We start from the raw sequence: 20,007 nt of genomic DNA, 5'->3' as shown, positions 1-20,007 counted from the left end.
CCTTCTTTGCTGTCCACTGCACCTCCAATTTTGGTGTCATCTGCAAACTTACTAACTATACCTCTTATGCTCACATCCAAGTCATTTATGTAAATGACAAGAAGTAGAGGACCCAGCACCGACCCTTGTGGCACTCCACTGGTCACAGGCCTTCAGTCTCAAAAACAACCCTCCACCCTCAAAAACAACCCTCCACACTACCCTCTGTCTTCTACTTTTGAGCCAGTTCTGTATCCAAATGGCTAGTTCTCCCTGTATTCCATGAGATCTAACCTTGCTAACCAGTCTCCCATGGGGAACCTTGTCGAATGCCTTACAGAAGTCCATATAGATCACATCTACCGCTCTGCCCGTGGGCAGCACGGTGGCACAGTGGTTAGCACTGCTGCCTCACAGCGCCGGAGACCCGGGTTCAATTCCCGCCTCAGGCGACTGACTGTGTGGAGTTTGCACGTTCTCCCCGTGTCTGCGTGGGTATCCTCTGGGTGCTCCGGTTTCCTCCCACAATCCAAAGATGTGCAGGTTAAGTGAATTGGCGTAGAATTTATAGACGTAAATTGCCCGTAGTGTTAGGTAAGGGGTGGCTTGCGCTTTGGCGGGTCGGTGTGGACTTGTTGGGCCGAAGGGCCTGTTTCCACACTGTAATGTAATCTAATCTTAAAAAAAAACCTGATCAGGTTCTGGGGATGTATCCTCCTTCGTGTTTCAAGACAATCCAGCACTTCCTCCTCTGTAATATGGACAGTTTGCAAGGTGTCACCATCCAGTTCCCTATATTCTAGATCTTCCATATCCTTTTCCACGTAAATACTGATGCAAAATACTCGTTTAGTATCTCCCCCATTTTCCATGGCTCCACATAAAGGCTGCCTTGCCGATCTTTAAGGGGCCCTATTCTCTCCATAGTTACCCTTTTGTCCTGAATGTATTTGTAAAAATCCTTTGGATTCTCCTTAATTCTATTTGCCAAAGCTATTTCATGTCCCCTTTCTGTCCTCCTGATTTCCCTCTTAAGTATACTCCTACTTTATACCGTTCTAAGGATTCACTCAATCTATCCTGTCTATACCTGGCATATGCTTCCTTCTTTTTCTTAATCAAACCCTCAATTTCTTTAGTCATCCAGCATTCCCTATACTTACCAGCCCTTCCTTTCACCCTAACAGAAATATACTTTCTCTGGATTCTCATTATCTCATTTCTGAAGGCTTCCCATTTTCCAGCCGTCCCTTTACCTGTGAACATCTGCCCCCAATCAGCTTTCAATAGTTCTTGCCTAATACCGTCAAAATTGGCCTATCTCCAATTTAGAACATCAACTTTTAGATCTGGTCTTTCCTTTTCCATTTTAAATCTAATAGAATTATGGTTGCTGGCCCCAAAGTGCTCCCCCACTGACACCTCGGTCACCTGCCCTGCCTTACTTCCCAAGACTGGGTCAAGTTTTGCACCTTCTCTAGTAGGTACATCCACATACTGAATCAGAAAATTTTCTTGTACACACTTTACAAATTCCTCTCTATCTAAACCTTTAACACTATGGCAGTCCCAGTCAATGTTTGGAAAGTTAAAATCCCCTACCATAACCACCCTATTATTCTTCAGATAGCTGAGATCTCCTTGCAAGTTTGTTTCTCAATTTCCCTCTGACTATTAGGGGGTCTATAATACAATCCCAATAAGGTGATCATCCCTTTCTTATTTCTCAGTTCCAACCAAATAACTTCCCTGGATGTATTTCCAGGAATATCCTCCCTCCGCATAGCTGTAATGCTATCCCTTATCAAAAATGCCAACCCCCCCTCTTTCCTTCCTGTAGCATTTGTATCCTGGAACATTAAGCTGCCAGGCCTGTCCATCCCTGAGCCATGTTTGTGTAATTGCTATGATATCCCAATCCCATGTTCCTAACTGTGCCGAGTTCATCTGCCTTCCCCTTGCATTCAAATAAATGCAGTTTAAATTATTAGTCCTATTTTGTGCCTGCTTGCCCTTACTGTTTGTTTGACTCTCTTCTGTTCTCAACTGTACCAGTCTCAGATTGATCTCCTTCCTCACTATCTCCCTGGGTCCCATCCTCCCCACCTTACTAGTTCGATAGCATTCCTGATTATACCTTCTATCACTTTACTGGTGATCAAGAGTAGACTGATGGAGCAGTAATTGGCTGGGTTAGATTTGTCCAGCATGTTGTGCATACACGAGTGGGCAATTTTCTACATTGTTGGTTAGACACCAGTGCTGTAGTTGTTCTGGGTAGGGCCCTGGCAAGTTCTGGAGCACAGGTCGTTATGATTAAAATGCCTGGAATAGTGTCAGACCTCATAGCCCGTCCGGTATCCACCCTCTCAAACCAGTTCTTGATGTCACGTGGATTAAATTGATTTGTTTGAAAATTGGCATTTGTGATGCTGGCAACCTTCAGAGGAAGCCAAGATGGATCATCAGTGCTGCAGAGCAGACTTCCACATGTGGATTAAATTGATTTGTTTGAAAATTAGCATTTGTGATGCTGGCAACCTTCAGAGGAAGCCAAGATGGATCATCAGTGCTGCAGAGCAGTCTTCCACATTTCCTCCCCCCTCCCCCCAATCAAAATCATTTGTATGGCGATATTTGTAGCACCTCCACCTCCAATAACTAGTTTAGTTGTCCACTACCGTTCATGGTTGGATGCTGCAGAACTGTAGATCCTAGATCTGATTTTTTTGGTTGTGGATTGTTTAGCCTGTCATACTGTTTGATATCACAAATAGTCCTGTTTTGTTGCATCAGAAGGTTGACCTTTTCATTTTTAGGTCTGCCTAGTGCTACTTCTGGCATTCCATCTGTATTCTGCACAGAGATGAGGAGGTTATCCCACGAGGAGAAGTTGAGCCATCTGGGACTGTACTCAGTAGAATTTAGAAGAATGAGAGGACATCTTATAGGAACATATAAAATTGTGAAAGGGATTGATAAGATAGAGGTCGGCAAGTTGTTCCTGCTGGTGGGTGAGACTAGGACAAGGGGACATGGCCTCAAAATCAGGGGGAGTAGATTTAGGGCAGAGATGAGGAGGAACTGCTTTTCCCAGAGAGTAGTGAATCTATGGATTTCTCTGCCCAAGGAAGCAGGAGAGGCAGTTTAATTAAATATGTTCAAGAATGGCCACTTCCTGCTTCTATTACTATGAAACTCTTCTTTGAACTAGTATTGATCCCTTGTTTGATGGTAATGGTTGAGTGGGGAGGTATCCACGGCTAAGAGGTTGCACGTTGTTGAAATATAGTTCTGCTGGGGCGTGCAGTGCCTCCTATAGGCCGAGTATTGATTTGATAGATCTATTCAAAGTCTCACGTATTTAGCAAGGTAACAGTGCCACACAACACGATGGAGGGTAACCTTATTGTCTCCACAAGAACAGTGTGATGGTCACCCAAATCAATACTGTCAAACACAGATGCATCTGTGTGATGTAAATTGGTGAGGTTGAAGTCTAGTGTGTTTTGTCTCTTGTTGGGCTTGTGGCATGTGGTCATAGAACCAATCTTGTAGCTTTGGCCTTCAGAACTCTAGCAGCTCGGTGTATTGAGGTCACCCACCCTGTGTCCTTGACACCCTCAGTACTGCCAAATGGTGCTCAATGTGGAGACGTACTGATTTATCAGCGAGGAAGCATAGTTGCTATAGCAAGATTTTTTTTCTTCATGTTTGACATGATGCCATGCTCATGGTGCCTGGAGTCAATTTGGAGAATTCCCAGGGCATCTCTTTTCCAAATATATATATCACAATGCCACCATCTCTGCTATATCTGCACTGCATTGGGAAGATATGCCCAGTGATGGTGGTAGTGTTGCCTTCAACATTGAGTGAAAGGTTCCGCAAAGTTGTTAGTTGAATAATATAAATTATATTTTAATTTGAATATTTATGAACCAGTGCTTACAATGGCAGGTGTGCAGAAATTATACTGTTTCAAATTATGTTTGTGTTGAGATGAGTGGGCTTCATAATGCTCAATGCTAACATTCTCTCTTCCTGTAGGACATGTTTTGGCATGCTTGCGTTCCTTACATGGCACAAGATCAGAATGGGTTTACAGGTCTTGTGCTAGGCTATTACACTGAAGCTTCCTATTTGGTGTTGTGCCTACCTAAGACTACTCAATAAGTGTTCCTACTTACAGAAAGTTCCAATTTAATTTTATTCTTAGGATGTGAGCAACACAGACAAGCCATTACTGGATGACTAAAGAATTGCGGCAATACATGGACTTGGACACAGGATAATGGTTCCCCTTCCATGCAGAATTAATAATGAACCAACTGAGGTTTTGCAGTGGTCGTAGCTTTTGGGGCCATTAACTGGTACTACAAATGTCAGATCAAGTGCTAGATTAGATTACATTACAGTGTGGAAACAGGCTCTTCGGCCCAACAAGTACACACCAACCCGCCGAAGCGCAACCCACCCATACCCCTACATTTACTCCTTACCTAACACTATGGGCAATTTAACATGGCCAATTCACCTGACCTGCACATCTTTGGACTGTGGGAAGAAACCGGAGCACCTGGAGGAAACCCACGCAGACACAGGGAGAACCCATGCAAACTCCACACAGTCAGTGGCCTGAGGCGGGAAATGAACCCGGGTCTCAGGCGCTGTGAGGCAGCAGTGCTAACCACTGTGCCACCGTGCCGCCCTCTGTTGCAGAGTCGAATCGTTGTGGGTTTAAGTTCTACTCGGCAGATTTAAACACGTCATAATTTAAATTAAAGCTGTAGTAAAGTGTTAAGGAAGTCAGCAGTGTCAGATTGACACTGTAAACGTAAAAGCAGGAGTAAAACAGAGCCTTTACTGTTGAGAAGAACCTTGCCTTTGATATTGAAGCATGTAAATGAGTACTTGAATCTGTATTTTCTGCACTGATTTTTCTGTATGTGGTAACTATTTTATTTGTTTCAATGCAGGTTGTGTTGGCACGTGAGCAAGCAACTGGCAAAGAATATGCAAGTAAGTAACAAATTTGTATGGTGGCTTGAGCTGTCAACCCCATCATGTGTCTCACAATTGGGATCATCTTGGGAAAACTGCTTTTCAACTTACGTTGGCTGTAAATCCCAAATCTTGTTCAGATTGTTTTGCTATAATGCAACAGTTGTGTTTCTGTGTGACTTCGGGCTGTGGAAAACTGCGCTATGGAAAATTGGGCTGTAGAAGATCGCTAATAGAAAATCACTATCCCCATTCAGTGGGAAGTTTGTGTTATCCAAACAATGCCCACAATTCATCTATCGCGTTATAACCAATTCACACTGGCAAAATACACACTTTAGCAGAATGACTTGTACACATTTAGATGGAGATGTTGTGGGATTACACTGAGGGACAGGATGATGAAAATTGGGTTTGGCTACACTGCTGACTTCTAGACCTTTGCCACAACAAACACCTGATACTTATGTTCTTTCTCGTGTGCTACACATCCACCCCTCCCTGAAGTCAGAAGCAATTTAAAGGTAGAGTGGGAAAGACTGCCATGTTCCCAAGTCATAGCAATTAATTAACAGCAATGTTTCCAGAAACATGTGAACCGGTTGAAAAGCCTTGGGTCAACACAGTGAGACAGAGGGGGTATAATGAGAAACTTGTTTGTTCCATTTTATTTGGTTGGAAGATGCCAGAGCTAAGGATTGCCATGTGTTAACGTGTTGTAGTTCCTGATTGGTCTAAATTGAACAGGAAGTTAAGTCCATACGTCTTTCTGATTACAACAGACCAGCTGGAGTTGGCAGATAGAGTCATAGAGATGTACAGCATGGAAACAGACCCTTCGCTCCAACATGTCCATGCCAACCAGATATCCCAACCCTATCTAGTCCCACCAGCCAGCACCCGGCCCATATGTTGGTTAGGCAAGGAACCAACCAGTTATTGCTAGACGGATGCCTTCTTGATCTACATACTAATAATTGCTATGGCTTTCCTTATGCCTGTCCTGTGATTCCAGTGGAAAAATGTGTTTCAGAATAATAAGAGAAGATTGGATTGAATTGAGTTTAAAGGCATGTATACAGGCACTATTGACAGTTATTGTTTTTAAAAGTTATGTACTGCTGATTTTCAGCAGAAGTAGAAAACTTGATTGATCTTTTTCCAATTAACATGTACAGTTTCAGTGAGGCAATTCCTTTGTCTTGCAGTTAAAATTCTGGAGAAACGTCATATTATTAAGGAGAATAAGGTACCGTACGTTACTCGAGAAAGGGATATCATGTCTCGCCTGGATCACCCCTTTTTTGTAAAACTCTACTTCACTTTTCAGGATGATGAAAAACTCTGTATCCTTTTGTTTTGTGGCGTCCCAATCATTGTTTAAAAGTAAATACAGGGAGCCATGTAGTTGTTGCTTGAATTTAACAGAACTGTCTTGTATAAATTTAAATTATTCTATAAAATAAGTTACAAGGACACAAAGAAATTATTTTTAAAAATTACTTTGCAAGATGTTTTTCAACTTTGCAGTCTGTGCATATTAGCATACAATTTGTTCCTTAACTTCAATGCAGATTTTGGCCTTAGTTATGCTAAAAATGGAGAGCTACTTAAGTACATTCGTAAGCAAGGCTCATTTGATGAGAACTGTACACGATTTTATTCTGCTGAAATTGTTTCAGCACTGGAATACTTACATGAGATTGGGATCATACACAGGTGAGGAATTTTTAATATTTTTGCATATTAGTACAAAAATAAGTTTTCTGGTGGCTTTCAATTAAACTATTCAGACCACAAAGGTCTGTTCCACTTGCCAGTCTGTGCTATGTTAACAGCTGTAGAACTAGTACAGGTAGCTTTGGACCAGAAGAGCCTTTGAGCCTAATCACTTTTGGGCAATTCCTACCCGAGGGTGCATCAGTGTGGAAGACAATGACGTCTGCAGTCAATCTCTGAAACAAACAAAAGCATCTAACACCCAATTTACACCTCCATATTTGTAATGGCACTGTAAACTGGGTACCACCACACTAACTCTGTATATTGATGCATCAAGGAGAAAGTGAGGACTGCAGATGCTGGAGATCAGAGATGAGAGTATGATGCTGGAAAAGCACAGCAGGTCAGGCAGCATCTGAGGAGCAGGAGGATGGACGTTTAGACATAAGCCCTTCATCAGGATTGATGATAATTAAGAAGACCTTATACCCGAAACATCAATTCTCCTGCTCCTCAGATGCTGCCTGACCTGCTGTGCTTTTCCAGCACCCCACACTCAATACTGATGCATCAGTTCAACTGCAAACTTGGTTCCAAACCTTGATTGTAAAATGTGCATGCATACAAGCAGAATAAAGTCAAAGATTAAGGTACTTGACTGCAAAAAGAATTTGAATATCTCAAGATAAGTTGCAATGAAAGTTAAAGACAGAATGCAAAGAGAAAATAGATAAGGTACTCACCAGACATTGTCACAGGGTAAAGACAACTAACAAGGAAGCTTCTTCCTTTGAAGCTTCTTGGGTGAGTAATAGAATTTAACTAAGGATCTGATTCATGTGACAAATCCAGAGCTTGTAATATAATAGAAAATTGATGACTGCAGGGAGGAAGGTGAGAAAAGCCAGGAGGAGACATAGAGTGACAGGTAATAAGGAAAGTAGTAAAGAATGTCATCAACACGTTGAAACACGTTAATACATCAGGCATGAGAAAGTAAATCTGGAGGAAGATGACCAAATGGTGATATAGTTGAAATTTTGCTTTGGATTTCACAAGAATATGTCGTGGAATTGAAAAGATAGAAGGGTGTTATGTGAGCATTATTAGAATGGTGAGGGAACACACTGAAAATGCCACTCCTGTTCCTGCAAAATTTGGCAGATGCTAGAAAACAAACAAAAACAGAATATCCTGGAAATACTGAGGTTAGGAAGCATCTGTGGCGAGAGAGAGTCTTAACCTTTCAGGTCTTATACACTTAATGGTAAGGTCCTAGGTAGTGTTGCTGAACAAAGAGACCTTGGAGTACAGGTGCATAGCTCCTTAAAAGTGGAGTTGCAGGTAGATAGGATAGTGAAGAAGGCATTTAGTATGCTTTCTTTTATTGGTCAGAGTATTGAGTACAGGAGTTGGGATGAAAAATCTTCGAGGAGAAAGTGAGGACTGCGGATGCTGGAGATCAGAGCTGAAAATGTGTTGCTGGAAAAGCGCAGCAGGTCAGGCAGCATCCAAGGAGCAGGAGAATCGACGTTTCGGGCATGAGCCCTTCTTCAGGAATGGCTCCTGAAGAAGGGCTCATGCCCGAAACGTCGATTCTCCTGCTCCTTGGATGCTGCCTGACCTGCTGCGCTTTTCCAGCAACACATTTTCAGTACAGGAGTTGGGATGTCATTGTTGCGGCTGTACAGGACATTGGTTAAGCCACTGTTAGAATATTGCGTGCAATTCTGATCTCCTTCCTATCGGAAAGATGTTGTGAAACTTGAAAGGATTCAGAAAGGATTTAAAGGATGTTGCCAGGGTTGGAGGATTTGAGTTATAGGGAGAGGCTTAACAGGCTGGGGCTGTTTCCCTGGAGCGTGGAGGCTGAGGGGTGCCCTTATATGGGTTTACAAAATCATGAGGGGCATGGATAGGATAAATAGACAAAGTCTTTTCCCTGGGGTGTGGGAGTCCAGAACTAGAGGGCATAGGTTTACGGTGAGAGGGGAAAGATATGAGAGAGACCTGAGGGGCAATGTTTTCACGCTGAGGGTGGTACGTGTATGGAATGAGTTGCCAGAGGAAGTGGTGGAGGCTGGTACAATTACAACATTTAAAAGGCATTTGGGTGGGTATATGAATAGGAAGGATTTGGAGGGATATGGGCTGGGCGCTGACAGGTGGGACTAGATTGGGTTGCATATCTGGTCGGCATGGACAGATTGGACCGAAGGGTCTGTTTTCATGCTGTACATCTCTATGACTCTGAGCTCTGTGACCTTTGTCATACTGAACAAAGTGTCACACTTTAAGCAATCATGCTGGGAGAAGATGGAGAGAAGAAATAACCATCTTTCTCTTCCAGTGAAAGGCAGTAGAAATTAATGAGAGTAAGTCATGGTAGTGCAAGGCAAAATATGATAGTAAAGAAACAATTATAAAACAAAACTTGTTCCAAATGCTACTGCATGAATAGGTAGTGGTTATAATCTGAAATTGTTGAACTCGATATTGAGTCTGGAAGACTGTGAAGTGCTTAATTGAAAGATAAAGTGCTGTTACTCAAACTTCTGTTGAGGTTCATTGGAACAATGTATGAATCTGAGGAATATTTCACTATGTTGGTAGTAGGTAGCGAATTAAACTGTTGGATGACTGGATGCTTGGTAAAGCTGGCAGCCTGCTAAATCCCTTCACACAGTGCACTGAAGAGAAAGCAGGTGTTGATAATAATTCTGCTGTTCCTGTTAACAACAATAAAGCTCTCTTTACATATTTTCTCATTGTAACTTTTGTCTTGTATCAAACATCTATGTTGTCATTAATGTCTCTTTTACATTATCACTTTTTGTTTCTTTCTAATTTTTTTGTCTCGTGTATACACTTTCTCACACCCTTCCCTCCTTTCCTCTCCTATAATAAAACTGCCTTTCCTGCATCTGCATTTGTTTCAAATCTGTTAAATTGCTAACATTTCCAGTCATATTACCTCAAGAATTAACCGAGACTGAGGAGACCAGAAAGAGAAGCATATTTTGAGGCAAGGATCACATCTTATACCTTGCCCCAGTCATAAACTGAGTTGTGAAATCACTTAGCCTTATCCCTTTCTACTTCCACCATTTGGCTATATGAGTTCTGTGTTGTAGCTTCACCAAAACTTGACTAGGTATACCTGGTGCTGAACTTGATATTGTCTTCTACACCCTTCTTTAAACCAGACTTAATCCCCTAGCTTGATGGAAATGATAGTGTGTAGGATATGCTGGGTTACAGTTTGGTTGCATACAATACTGCAGCTGCAAATGACCCACAGTGTTTCAGTATTGCTGAGTTTTGAGTTGCTAGATCTGTTCAAAATCTATACCATTTAGTAGAATGATGCAGCCACACAGCACACTAGAAGGTATACTCAATGTGAAAATTGCACTTTGTTTCCATGAGTACATGCGTTCGCTGCTCCTGTTAGTACTATCACAGCCAGATTCTTATGCAGTAGGTAAAGTTTTGCCTCTTGGTACTTCCTTTACCACCTACTGCAGATCCTGTCCAACAGCTGTTATGGAAATTTTTATTTAAATCTGCATTTTCTTAGATAAAATATGAGGAAATAAAAAGAGTTTTCACATTTATGCAGCCCAGCTAAAGTGCATTCTTACTTTTTGGACCTTATCGTTCACATTCTAACAAGCTTCCATTGTGTTGACTTCAGTTCTGTTGATGGTGGTTCTACTGAACTGCTGTTGGAAGTTCCTACCCAGAATCCTTTTTATGTCCTTGCCATTCTCAGTACATCCAGTTGGTATTCAGCATTGAGGGATACTGATTCATCAGCTGAAGAGGTTGACATGGGAATCAGTAGATGAATTCCTTGCCCATGTTTGATCTGATGCCATGAGATTTCATGGGGATTTAATGTTGAGGACTCCCTCTTTGACTGCTTAGTCAGAGATACTGCTACCTGTGGTGGGTTTGTCCTGCTGATGGAACGTACCCCAGTGATGTGATGCTTGAGGCGTTATCTATAAAGTATAATTTTTGGGTGTAACTATATACTTGTCTGTAGCTAAACTATGCTGTGGGATAGCTCTTCCAATAGTGCAAATGTCCAGATGTTAGTGAGAAAGAAAGTGCAGGGTTGAATGGACGGAGTGTGCCATTCTCACTTTGATGATATGATCTGTCCAGTTTTGTTCCTTTTTAGATTTTAACTGAGTGGTTTACTATACCGTTTCGGGTGGTACTTGAGTCATCTGCAGTCACACCTAAATGAACCAGAATGGCAGATTTCTTCCCTGAATGGCAGTGAACCAAATCATTTTTCATTACAATCAACACTTAATTCAAATAGCTAGATTTTAATTCCAGATTTATTTATTAATTCAATTTAAATTGCTACGTGATTTGAACCCTGAGCCTCTCAATTACTGGCCAGTGACATTGCCACTATGCCAATGCCTCCACTACATTGACTAAAGAAGCTATGGCAGCATTGAAACCTTTCTTGTGCAGTGAGTAGATAGGATCTTGAAATCACTACCTGAGGGGAGTAGTGGAAGCAAGTTAAGACAAGTCATTCAAGAGGAAATTAGATTATTATCTGGAAAGGAAATGTGCAGAACTATGGGAAGGAAGGCTCGAAGCAGCAATAGATAAATTGTTTCAGAGAGATGATGGGCCAAATGACAATGTCCTTTGCTGTAAATATTCGATTGGTTATTTGTACTTTAACCTGTTTTTAAATTATTACAGGGACCTTAAACCAGAGAATATCTTGCTGAGCGAGGACATGCACATACGGATTACCGATTTTGGAACAGCAAAAGTATTATCTTCAGATAGTACGCAAGGTGCAGAACTAACCCTTTCCTGTCCATCAACCTTTTGGGTGGAAAATTCATACGCAAAAAAAAAGAATGACCATACAAGTCCTGGGGAGTACATACCCAGTGTTAGCGCCAGGCACTCTGCACTGACCTACAGCACAGTTTCAGTGCTGTGCTTAACTCCGTAAACTACTATATTTCTGAAGTCGATCTGTTCCTATGAGAATTGACGAGGTGCTACATGAGTACAAATCTCTTATAGTATTTTGACAATGGGAACTGCCTTTGTAATATTTGTGCTCCTACTTTTGTTTAAGCCTGTCTAATTTCATTTGTTGTCGGTTTGAATTTAGAACACTGGGGTAAGAGTACAGGATGCAGTGAACAAGTGTGCTGTTTGTTCTGTAAGCATGTTTCACATTCTTGTTTTGGTATTGCAGCGCGAGCAAATTCTTTTGTTGGAACAGCACAGTATGTTTCACCAGAGCTTCTGACAGAGAAGTCAGCTTGTAAAAGGTAATGTTATAGATCTTGTCACTGATTCTTCTCGATAAGCTTGGAATTTTGCAATAATTTCCCTTACAACACTTGGATTATGGTGATAATTACATCATAGGATACAGATTTTCTACAGCTGCTGATTACTTTTTGGTATTGCACCCTAATAGCGTATTATTTGTATGTGGCCTTCAACCAAGCATCTCAGCTTTGGAAACACCACATCTGGACCCAAATCAGTAATAGGAGAGATTGGTTAAGTACTTTATTGCTATTGGGAGCATTTGTGTTCCTCCCTTCTGACAGTGAACTGTTGTGAATGTGTACTTTTGTCACTGGGTGTCTAAGACTGGACACTTCCCACTCTACTTCCTTTCTGAAAGAGAACAGTGGATTTGCACGCTTGCTGGTGGGATCAGAAGGGGCAATGCAATGGCCAAGTGGTATTATCACTAAACTATTAATCCAGAAACTCATCTCATGTTCTGTGGACCTGGTTGCAAATCCTGCCACAGCAAGAATTTGAATTCAGTAAAGATTCTGGAATTCAGGGTGTACTGATGAACACAAAACCATTGTGTTAATTGTCAGAAAAACCTATCTAAATTCAGTAATGTCCTTTAGGAAAGGAAATTGCCACCCTTACCTGACCTGGCCTACATGTGACTCCAGACCCATAGGGTCTGCAGATTGAAAGAAGCAAAATGGCCTTTAGTAGAGTAATATGCTCTTCTTGTCAGATGTGGGAGTTTAGAGAGAGTCTGTGGGATACTGACGATTTTTTCTGCAATAAATGCCATTGGTTGTGAATCCTAACAGGTCGAATGGATCGGTTGGAGAGACAGTTAGAGGCAATGAGGAATTTACAAGAGCAAGGGGTTTGTGGTGGATGGCAGTTATAGATTAGATTAGATTAGATTAGATTAGACTGGCGCTGTGAGGCAGCAGTGCTAACCACTGTGCCACCGTGCCGCCCACAAAGAGGAAGAGGGAAAAGTCGCAGATACAGTCACATAGATGGGTTAACTCCATGAAAGGGAAGAGAGATATGCAGTTAGTGCAGGATTCTTCTGTGGCTATCCCCATTTCAAACAAGTATGCTGTTTTGGAAAATGTAGCGGGTGATGGATTCTGAGGGGAACGTAGCACGAACAGCCAAGTTTCTGATATTGAAACTGGCTCTAATAAAATGAGGGGTATGTCGGGTTCCAAGAGATCGATCGTGTTAGGGGACTCTCTAGTCCGAGATACAGACAGACATTTCTGTGGTCAGCAGCGAAAAATCAGAATGGTGTGTTGCTTCCCTGGTGCCAGGATCAAGAATGCCTCAGAGAGGGTACAGAATGTTCTCAAGGGGGAGGGGGGGGCCAGCTGGGGGTCATTGTACAGATGAATGCATGGCTGAGGAGATGATGTGCGGGAGAAGGATTCACATTTTTGGATCATTGCAAGCTGTTTTGGGGCAGAAGTGACCTGTACAAGAACGATGGATTGCACCTAAATTGGAAGCAGACTAATATACTGGCAGGGAAATTTGCTAGACCTGCTAGACAGGGTTTAACCGAGTAAGGTGGTGGGGTGGGACCTTGGGAGATAGTGAGGAAAGAGATCAATCTGAGGCTGGTACAGTTGAGAACAAAGGCAAGTCAAACAGTCAGGGCAGGCAGGGACAAAGCAGAGAACAAGGTCGGACTAATAAATTAAACTGCATTTATTTCAATGCATGAGGCCTAACAGAGAAGGTAGATGAACTCGGGTTAGGAACATGGGACTGGGATATCATAGCAATTACAGAAACATGACTCCGGGATGGACAGGACTGGCAGCTTAACATTCCAGGATACAAATGCGACAGGAAGGATAGAAAGGGAGGCAAGAGAGGAGGGGGAGTGGCATTTTTGATAAGGGGTAGCACTACAGCTGTACTGAGGGAGAATATTCTTGGAAATACATCCAGGGACGTTATTTGAGTAGAACTGAGAAATAAGAAAAGGATGATCACCTTATTGGTTGTATTATAGACACCCTAGTAGTCAGAGGGTAATTGAGAAACAAACTTGTAAGGAGATCTCGATGATCTGTAAGAATAATAGGGTGGTTATGGTAGAGGATTTTAACTTTCCAAACATAGACTGGAACTGCCATAGTGTTACGGGTTTAGATAGAGAGGAATTTGTTAACTGTGTGTATAATAAAATCTTCTGATTCAGTATGTGAATGTGCCTGCTAGAGAAGGTGCAAAACTTGACCTACTCTTGGGAAATAAGGCAGGGCAGGTGACTGAGGTGTCAGTGGGGGAGCACTTTGGGGCCAGCAACCATAATTCTATTAATTCTATTAGTTTTAAAATAGTGATGGAAAAGGATAGACCAGATCTAAAAGTCAAAGTTCTAAATTGGAGGAAGGTCAATTTTGATGGTATTAGGCAAGAACTTTCAAAAGCTGACTGGGGGCAGATGTTTGCAGGTAAAGGGACAGCTGGAAAATGGGAAGCCTTCAGAAATGAGATAGAGTCCAGAGAACGTATATTCCTGTTAGGGTGAAAGGAAAGGTAGGTATAAGGAATGCTGGATGACTAAAGAAAGTGCGGGTTTGATTAAGAAAAAGAAGGAAGCATATGTTAGGTATGGACAGGATAGATCTAGTGACTCCTTAGAAGAGTATAAAGGCAGTAGGATAGAAATCAGGAGGGCAAAAAGTTGATATGAGATAGCTTTGGCAAATAGAGTTAAGGAGAATCCAAAGGGTTTTTGCAAATACGTTAAGGACAAAAGGGTAACGAGGGAGAGAACAAGGCCCCTCAAACACTAGCAAGGCGACCTTTGTGTGCAGCCACAGGAGATGGGGAGGTACTAAAAGAGTATTTTGCAATATTATTTACTGTGGAAAAGGACATGGAAGACATAGCATGTTGGGAAATAGATGGTGACATCTTGAAAAATGTCCATATTACAGAGGAGGAAGTGCTGGATGTCTTGACATGCATAAAAGTGGATAAATCCCCAGGACCTGATCAGGTGTACCCGACAACTCTGTGGGAAGCCAGGGAAGTGATTGCTGGGTCTTTTGCTGAGTTATTTGTATCATCGATAGTCACAGATGAGGTGCCAGAAGACTGGAGGTTGGCTAACATGGTGCCACTGTTTAAGAAAGATGGTAAGGACAAGCCAGGGAACTATAGACCAGTGAGCCTGACATCGGTGATGGGCATGTTGTTGGAGGGAATCCTGAGGGACAGGATGTACATGTATTTGGAAAGGCACGGACTGATTAGGGATAGTCAACCTTGGCTTTGTGTGTGGCAAATCATGTCTCACAATCTTGAATGAATGTTTTGAAGAAGTAACAAAGAGGATTGATGAGGGCAGAGTGGTAGATGTGATCCACATGAACTTCAGTAAGGCGTTTGACAAGGGAAACTGGTTAGCAAGGTGAGGTCTCATGGAATACAGGGAGAACTAGCCATTTGGCTACAGCACTGACTCAGAGGTAGAAGACAGAGTGGTGGTGGAGGATTGTTTTTCAGACTGGAGGCCTGTGACCAGTGAAGTGCCACAAGGATCAGTGGTGGGTCCACTCCTTTTGATTATTTATCTGAATGAATTGGATGTGAGCATAAGAGGTATAGTTAGTAAGTTTGCAGATAACACCAAAATTGGAGGAGTAGTGGACACTGAAGAATGTTATCACAGATAACAACGGGATCTTGATGAGATGGGCCAATGGGCTGAGAATCGGCAGATGGAGTTTAATTTACATAAATGTGAGGTGCTACATTTTGGGAAAGCAAATCTTAGCTGGATTTATGCACTTAATGGTAAGGTCCTAGGGAGTTTTGCTGAACAAAGAGACCTTGGAGTGTAGGTTCATAGCTCCTTGAAAATGGAGTCTCAGGTAGATAGGATAGTGAAGAAGGTGTTTGGTATGCTTTCCTTTATTGGTCAGAGTATTGAATACAGGAGTTGAGAGGGCATGTTATAGCTGTACAGGATATTGGTTAGGCCACTGTTGGAATATTGCGTGCTATTCTGGTCTCCATCTTATCGGAAAGTTGTTGTGAAACCTGAAAAGGTTCAGAAAAGATTTACAAGGATATTGCTAGGGCTGGAGGATTTGAGCTATCAGGAGATGTTGAATAGGCTGGCGTTGTTTTCCCTGGAGCATCGGAGGCTGAGGGGTGACCTTATAGAGGCTTATAAAATGATGAGGGACATGGATAGGATAAATAGACAAAGTCTTTTCCCTGGGTTGGGGGAGTCCAGAACTAGAGAGCATAGGTTTACGGTGAGAGGGGAAAGATATAAAAGAGACCTAAGGGGCAACATTTTCACGCAGAGGGTGGAACGTGTATGGAATGAACTGCCAGAGGAAGTCATGGAGGCTAGTACAATTGCGACATTTAAAAGGCATCTGGATGGGTATATGAATAGGAAGGGTTTGGAGGGATATGAGCCAGATATTGGCGGGTGGAACTGGATTGGGTTGGGATATCTGGTTGGCATGACGAGTTGGACCGAAGGTTCTGTTTCCGTGCTGTACATCTCTGACTTTCCAGTGCCCTCTGGGCAGTTAGGGATGAGCAATAAATGCTGCTGTAGCCAGTGAAATCCACATCCTGTGAACAAAGTTTTTAAAAATAACTATTTAAATTGAATTACAAACATGAGCCCACTACTCTGACTGGGACTTGAATCCAATCATTCAATTTATTCACATAATAGCATTCTTCAACTGTTACACCTGTTACTTGTTGAAGTAAAAATGTAAAACGATGGGTAAATAGACCAGCTACTGGATTGACGTTTATTTTTCTAACCCCTACAGTTCTGACCTCTGGGCTCTTGGCTGTATTATATACCAGCTGGTAGCTGGATTGCCACCATTTAGGGCTGGGTAAGTGCTCAAACCTATGAGATGAATAGCATAATGTAATAGGGAACTCGGCTCTACAATGTTATTTCTATACTGGCAATTTGATCTATTGCGTTCAAACGTTTCAACATTCAAGTTTGATTTTTTAAAAATTAATTCCTATTAACTTGACTGAGGGTACTCTGAATAAAACTGCTAAGTGTGAGACTTTTAGGTGCTGTAATATACTTTTTGGAAAACTTAATCTTTTCGCTTTGGGCATGAAGTTCTTCCTCCTTCCTTATCTCAGTGTATGATGTGCCATTCCCGATGAACAGTGATGTGGCACAATTAGTGTGTTAAATGGAACTGCATCAATAACTGGCCCTCTTTTTGTTTTTTTTCCCCCTCCCCATCCTTAGTTGCAGTTGCAACTTGATGCACATTAAAAAATATTTCCATGGTACTATGATGAAACATATTTGGCTACCTGTGAGCTGCCTTGTCACTAAGTTTTAACTTGATTGATTGGAATGGGCTTAAATTTAAAACAAAGGATCAAATTTATAAAATAAGCACAACTGTGCATGCTAGAAATCTGAAACAAGGAGTGCTGAAGAAACACCATTCCTGGCAGCATCTGCTGAGAGAAAAACAGTCAATGTTTGACAAGGGTCACTGGACTTAATGTTGACTGTTTTTCTCTCAGCAGATGCTGCCAGACCCAGTGTTTTACCAGGGCATTGTGTTTTTGTTGACCAAACTTATACATTTTAATAGACAAATGTGTTTCCAGGTAGCAATATTTACTATTTTTTTTTAATCTGGTGCTTACTAAATGTTTTTATTCAGTGGCGTTAAGTACCTTGAACTTTATAACTTGATAAATTCGCTTAGCCTTGTGAATATTTTAGGTGTCTAGATATCTGCTTGATACGATTATTAATCTCTGTGATTATTTTTTCTCTCTATAGCAATGAATATCTCATATTCCAGAAAATCATTAAGCTAGAATATGAATTCCCAGAAAAGTTTTTTCCAAAAGCAAAAGATTTGGTGCAGCAACTTTTGGTAAGTAATTTAATGTCCCTTTTCCTCAACCAGTGCAGCAACCAAATTCTGACCAACTCCAACAGTTTATACTCCTAACGTCTCATTTGAATAACAAATCACAATTCAATAGTATTAAAAATACAGTTGAAAGAAAGGATGATAAAGTCAGCTTTCGTAATGGTGTCACAACCCCCTTAACCTGAAGGACACAATTGGATTAGTCTCCCTGTTCAGTGTTTTGAACAGCTATAATGTTCTCTCCCAGCAGTTGAATAGTTGAGAATCTATATAATCAAAATTTATGCAATGAATATAACCGATGTAATGATATGATTCGTGGAGAGATTGAAAATTCCAAATAGCCCTTTGAAATTATTTTTTAAAGGAGTCCTTTCTGAAACCAAGGTGCTTTTTGCCTTTTTGTAAAAAAAAACAGTCATGGGAAAGATGAACATGTTTACTGTACAAGCTTGAGCACTCTGGGTTTTGGAACTTGAGTGGCAGCAGGAGTTGCTGTCGTGCATCCATAAGGCAGAGGACTAAGTGGGTAGCATGTTTATGGAACTAGTTACAGCGTAGATCAGAAGAATGCAGTCAGAGGGAATGGGTGACTGTCAGGATTCCAAGAAATCGAACAAGATGAGTAGGAATGGAAATGAGGTCCTCAAAGGAGATATCAGGAAGCTATATCAGAGATTCCATGGCAGGATCTATAAAGCAGTAGTCTCAGGATTACTCCCAGTAACAAACATAGAAATATGAAAACTGAGCAAGTAAAACATGACTGGAAAGCTGGTGTAGGAGGATGGGCATCAGATTTGGAAAGACGTTAGGCATCTATAGGCAGGGTGATCTACATCTGAACAGGGGTGGAATAAATATCCTTTCAGAGAAATTTGCTCGTTCTGTTGCGGAATGTTTGAGCTACATTGACAGGACAATGGAAATTTGTGGATAAATTCAGAGCGGTGAATAGGAGGTTGAAATTTAGTCAATGGGGTTTAAAAATTGTTCAGCGCATAAATTTAGCAGTATTTAAAAATATATATGTAAACATAGAGTATAGCTTATAAAGCCAATGAGCTCAGAGCACAGATTGACTTGTGCCTCCATATTCCTTTGTTATAATAAAATTTGAGTTTGAGGTGCAAAGATCGCAGTTCATCATCCATGATTATAGAATTATCAGGCAAGATAGCAAAGGAAATTTTTAAAAAGTAGGAAATAGCATAATTGGCTAAAGAATCATTTGCAACTATGAGGAGGGATGATATACTAAATTAATTATCAAATGAGGCATATGTGTTGAGCTCAGGAACAAAAGGGGCAAGCTGTATTGCCAGCTATATACTATAGACCTCAAATAGTGGGAGAGTTTAGAGGAGCAAATATGTAGATAACTTTGAATGTATTAACAATAGGAAAAGAATAGTTGAAATACAGTGTGAAAGGCAAACATGGTACAAATTTCTTGAACTAAATTCAAGTGAACTTCAGTCAACATGTATCAAGCCCAACAAGAAAGTATCCAATTCTACATTATCTTAGGAATGAAGTTAAGCAGGTGAATGAAAAAGCAGCAGGTGATCATTTTGGAGAAAATGATCATAATTCAGTTATTTTTAGCACCATTGTGGAAGAGGACAGATAACTTGTGTAAAAGTACGAAGGCAAACTTGACAAAGCTGAAAGATGATTTGGCAAAAGTAGACTGGGTACAACTGTTTGAAAGAGAGTTTTTGGTAAATCAGTGGGAGATGTTCAAAAGCAACATTCTACATAGTGTACACATGTCCCCTCAAAGAAAAAGGGTACTGGAAAATCTAGAGACCCTAGTTATACAGAAGTATTTTGGGTATGATAAAGCGGAAAAATTGAGTTTATGATTAGATTAGATTCCCTACAGTGTGGAAAAAGGCCATTTGGCACAACAAGTCCACACTGACCCCTTGAAGAGTAACCCACCCAGACCCATTTCCCTCTGACTAATGCACCTAACACAATGGGCAATGTAGCATGGCCAATTCACCTGACCTGCATGTCTTTGGACTGTGGGAGGAAACCAGAGCACCTGGAGGAAACCCACGCA

General features: G+C 41.3%; 1 protein-coding gene across 2 annotated transcripts in view; it reads left to right on the top strand.

The window, feature by feature from the left end:
• The window catches only part of LOC122560705 (3-phosphoinositide-dependent protein kinase 1-like), an 80,702-nt gene that overhangs the window by 45,467 nt on the left and 15,228 nt on the right, over window positions 1-20,007 (top strand). For both annotated transcript variants that reach the window (XM_043711644.1, XM_043711645.1), the window contains exons 3-9: window positions 4,959-5,001; window positions 6,192-6,329; window positions 6,558-6,702; window positions 11,443-11,540; window positions 11,957-12,032; window positions 16,839-16,907; window positions 17,840-17,936. In XM_043711644.1, the coding sequence (XP_043567579.1) occupies window positions 4,959-5,001; window positions 6,192-6,329; window positions 6,558-6,702; window positions 11,443-11,540; window positions 11,957-12,032; window positions 16,839-16,907; window positions 17,840-17,936 (666 nt within the window). The remainder of the gene's footprint in view (window positions 1-4,958; window positions 5,002-6,191; window positions 6,330-6,557; window positions 6,703-11,442; window positions 11,541-11,956; window positions 12,033-16,838; window positions 16,908-17,839; window positions 17,937-20,007) is intronic.

The sequence above is a fragment of the Chiloscyllium plagiosum genome, chromosome 21 (assembly GCF_004010195.1).
Source record: "Chiloscyllium plagiosum isolate BGI_BamShark_2017 chromosome 21, ASM401019v2, whole genome shotgun sequence".
Classification (NCBI taxonomy): Eukaryota; Metazoa; Chordata; class Chondrichthyes; order Orectolobiformes; family Hemiscylliidae; genus Chiloscyllium; species Chiloscyllium plagiosum.
This window is presented reverse-complemented; position numbering and strand designations above follow the sequence as displayed.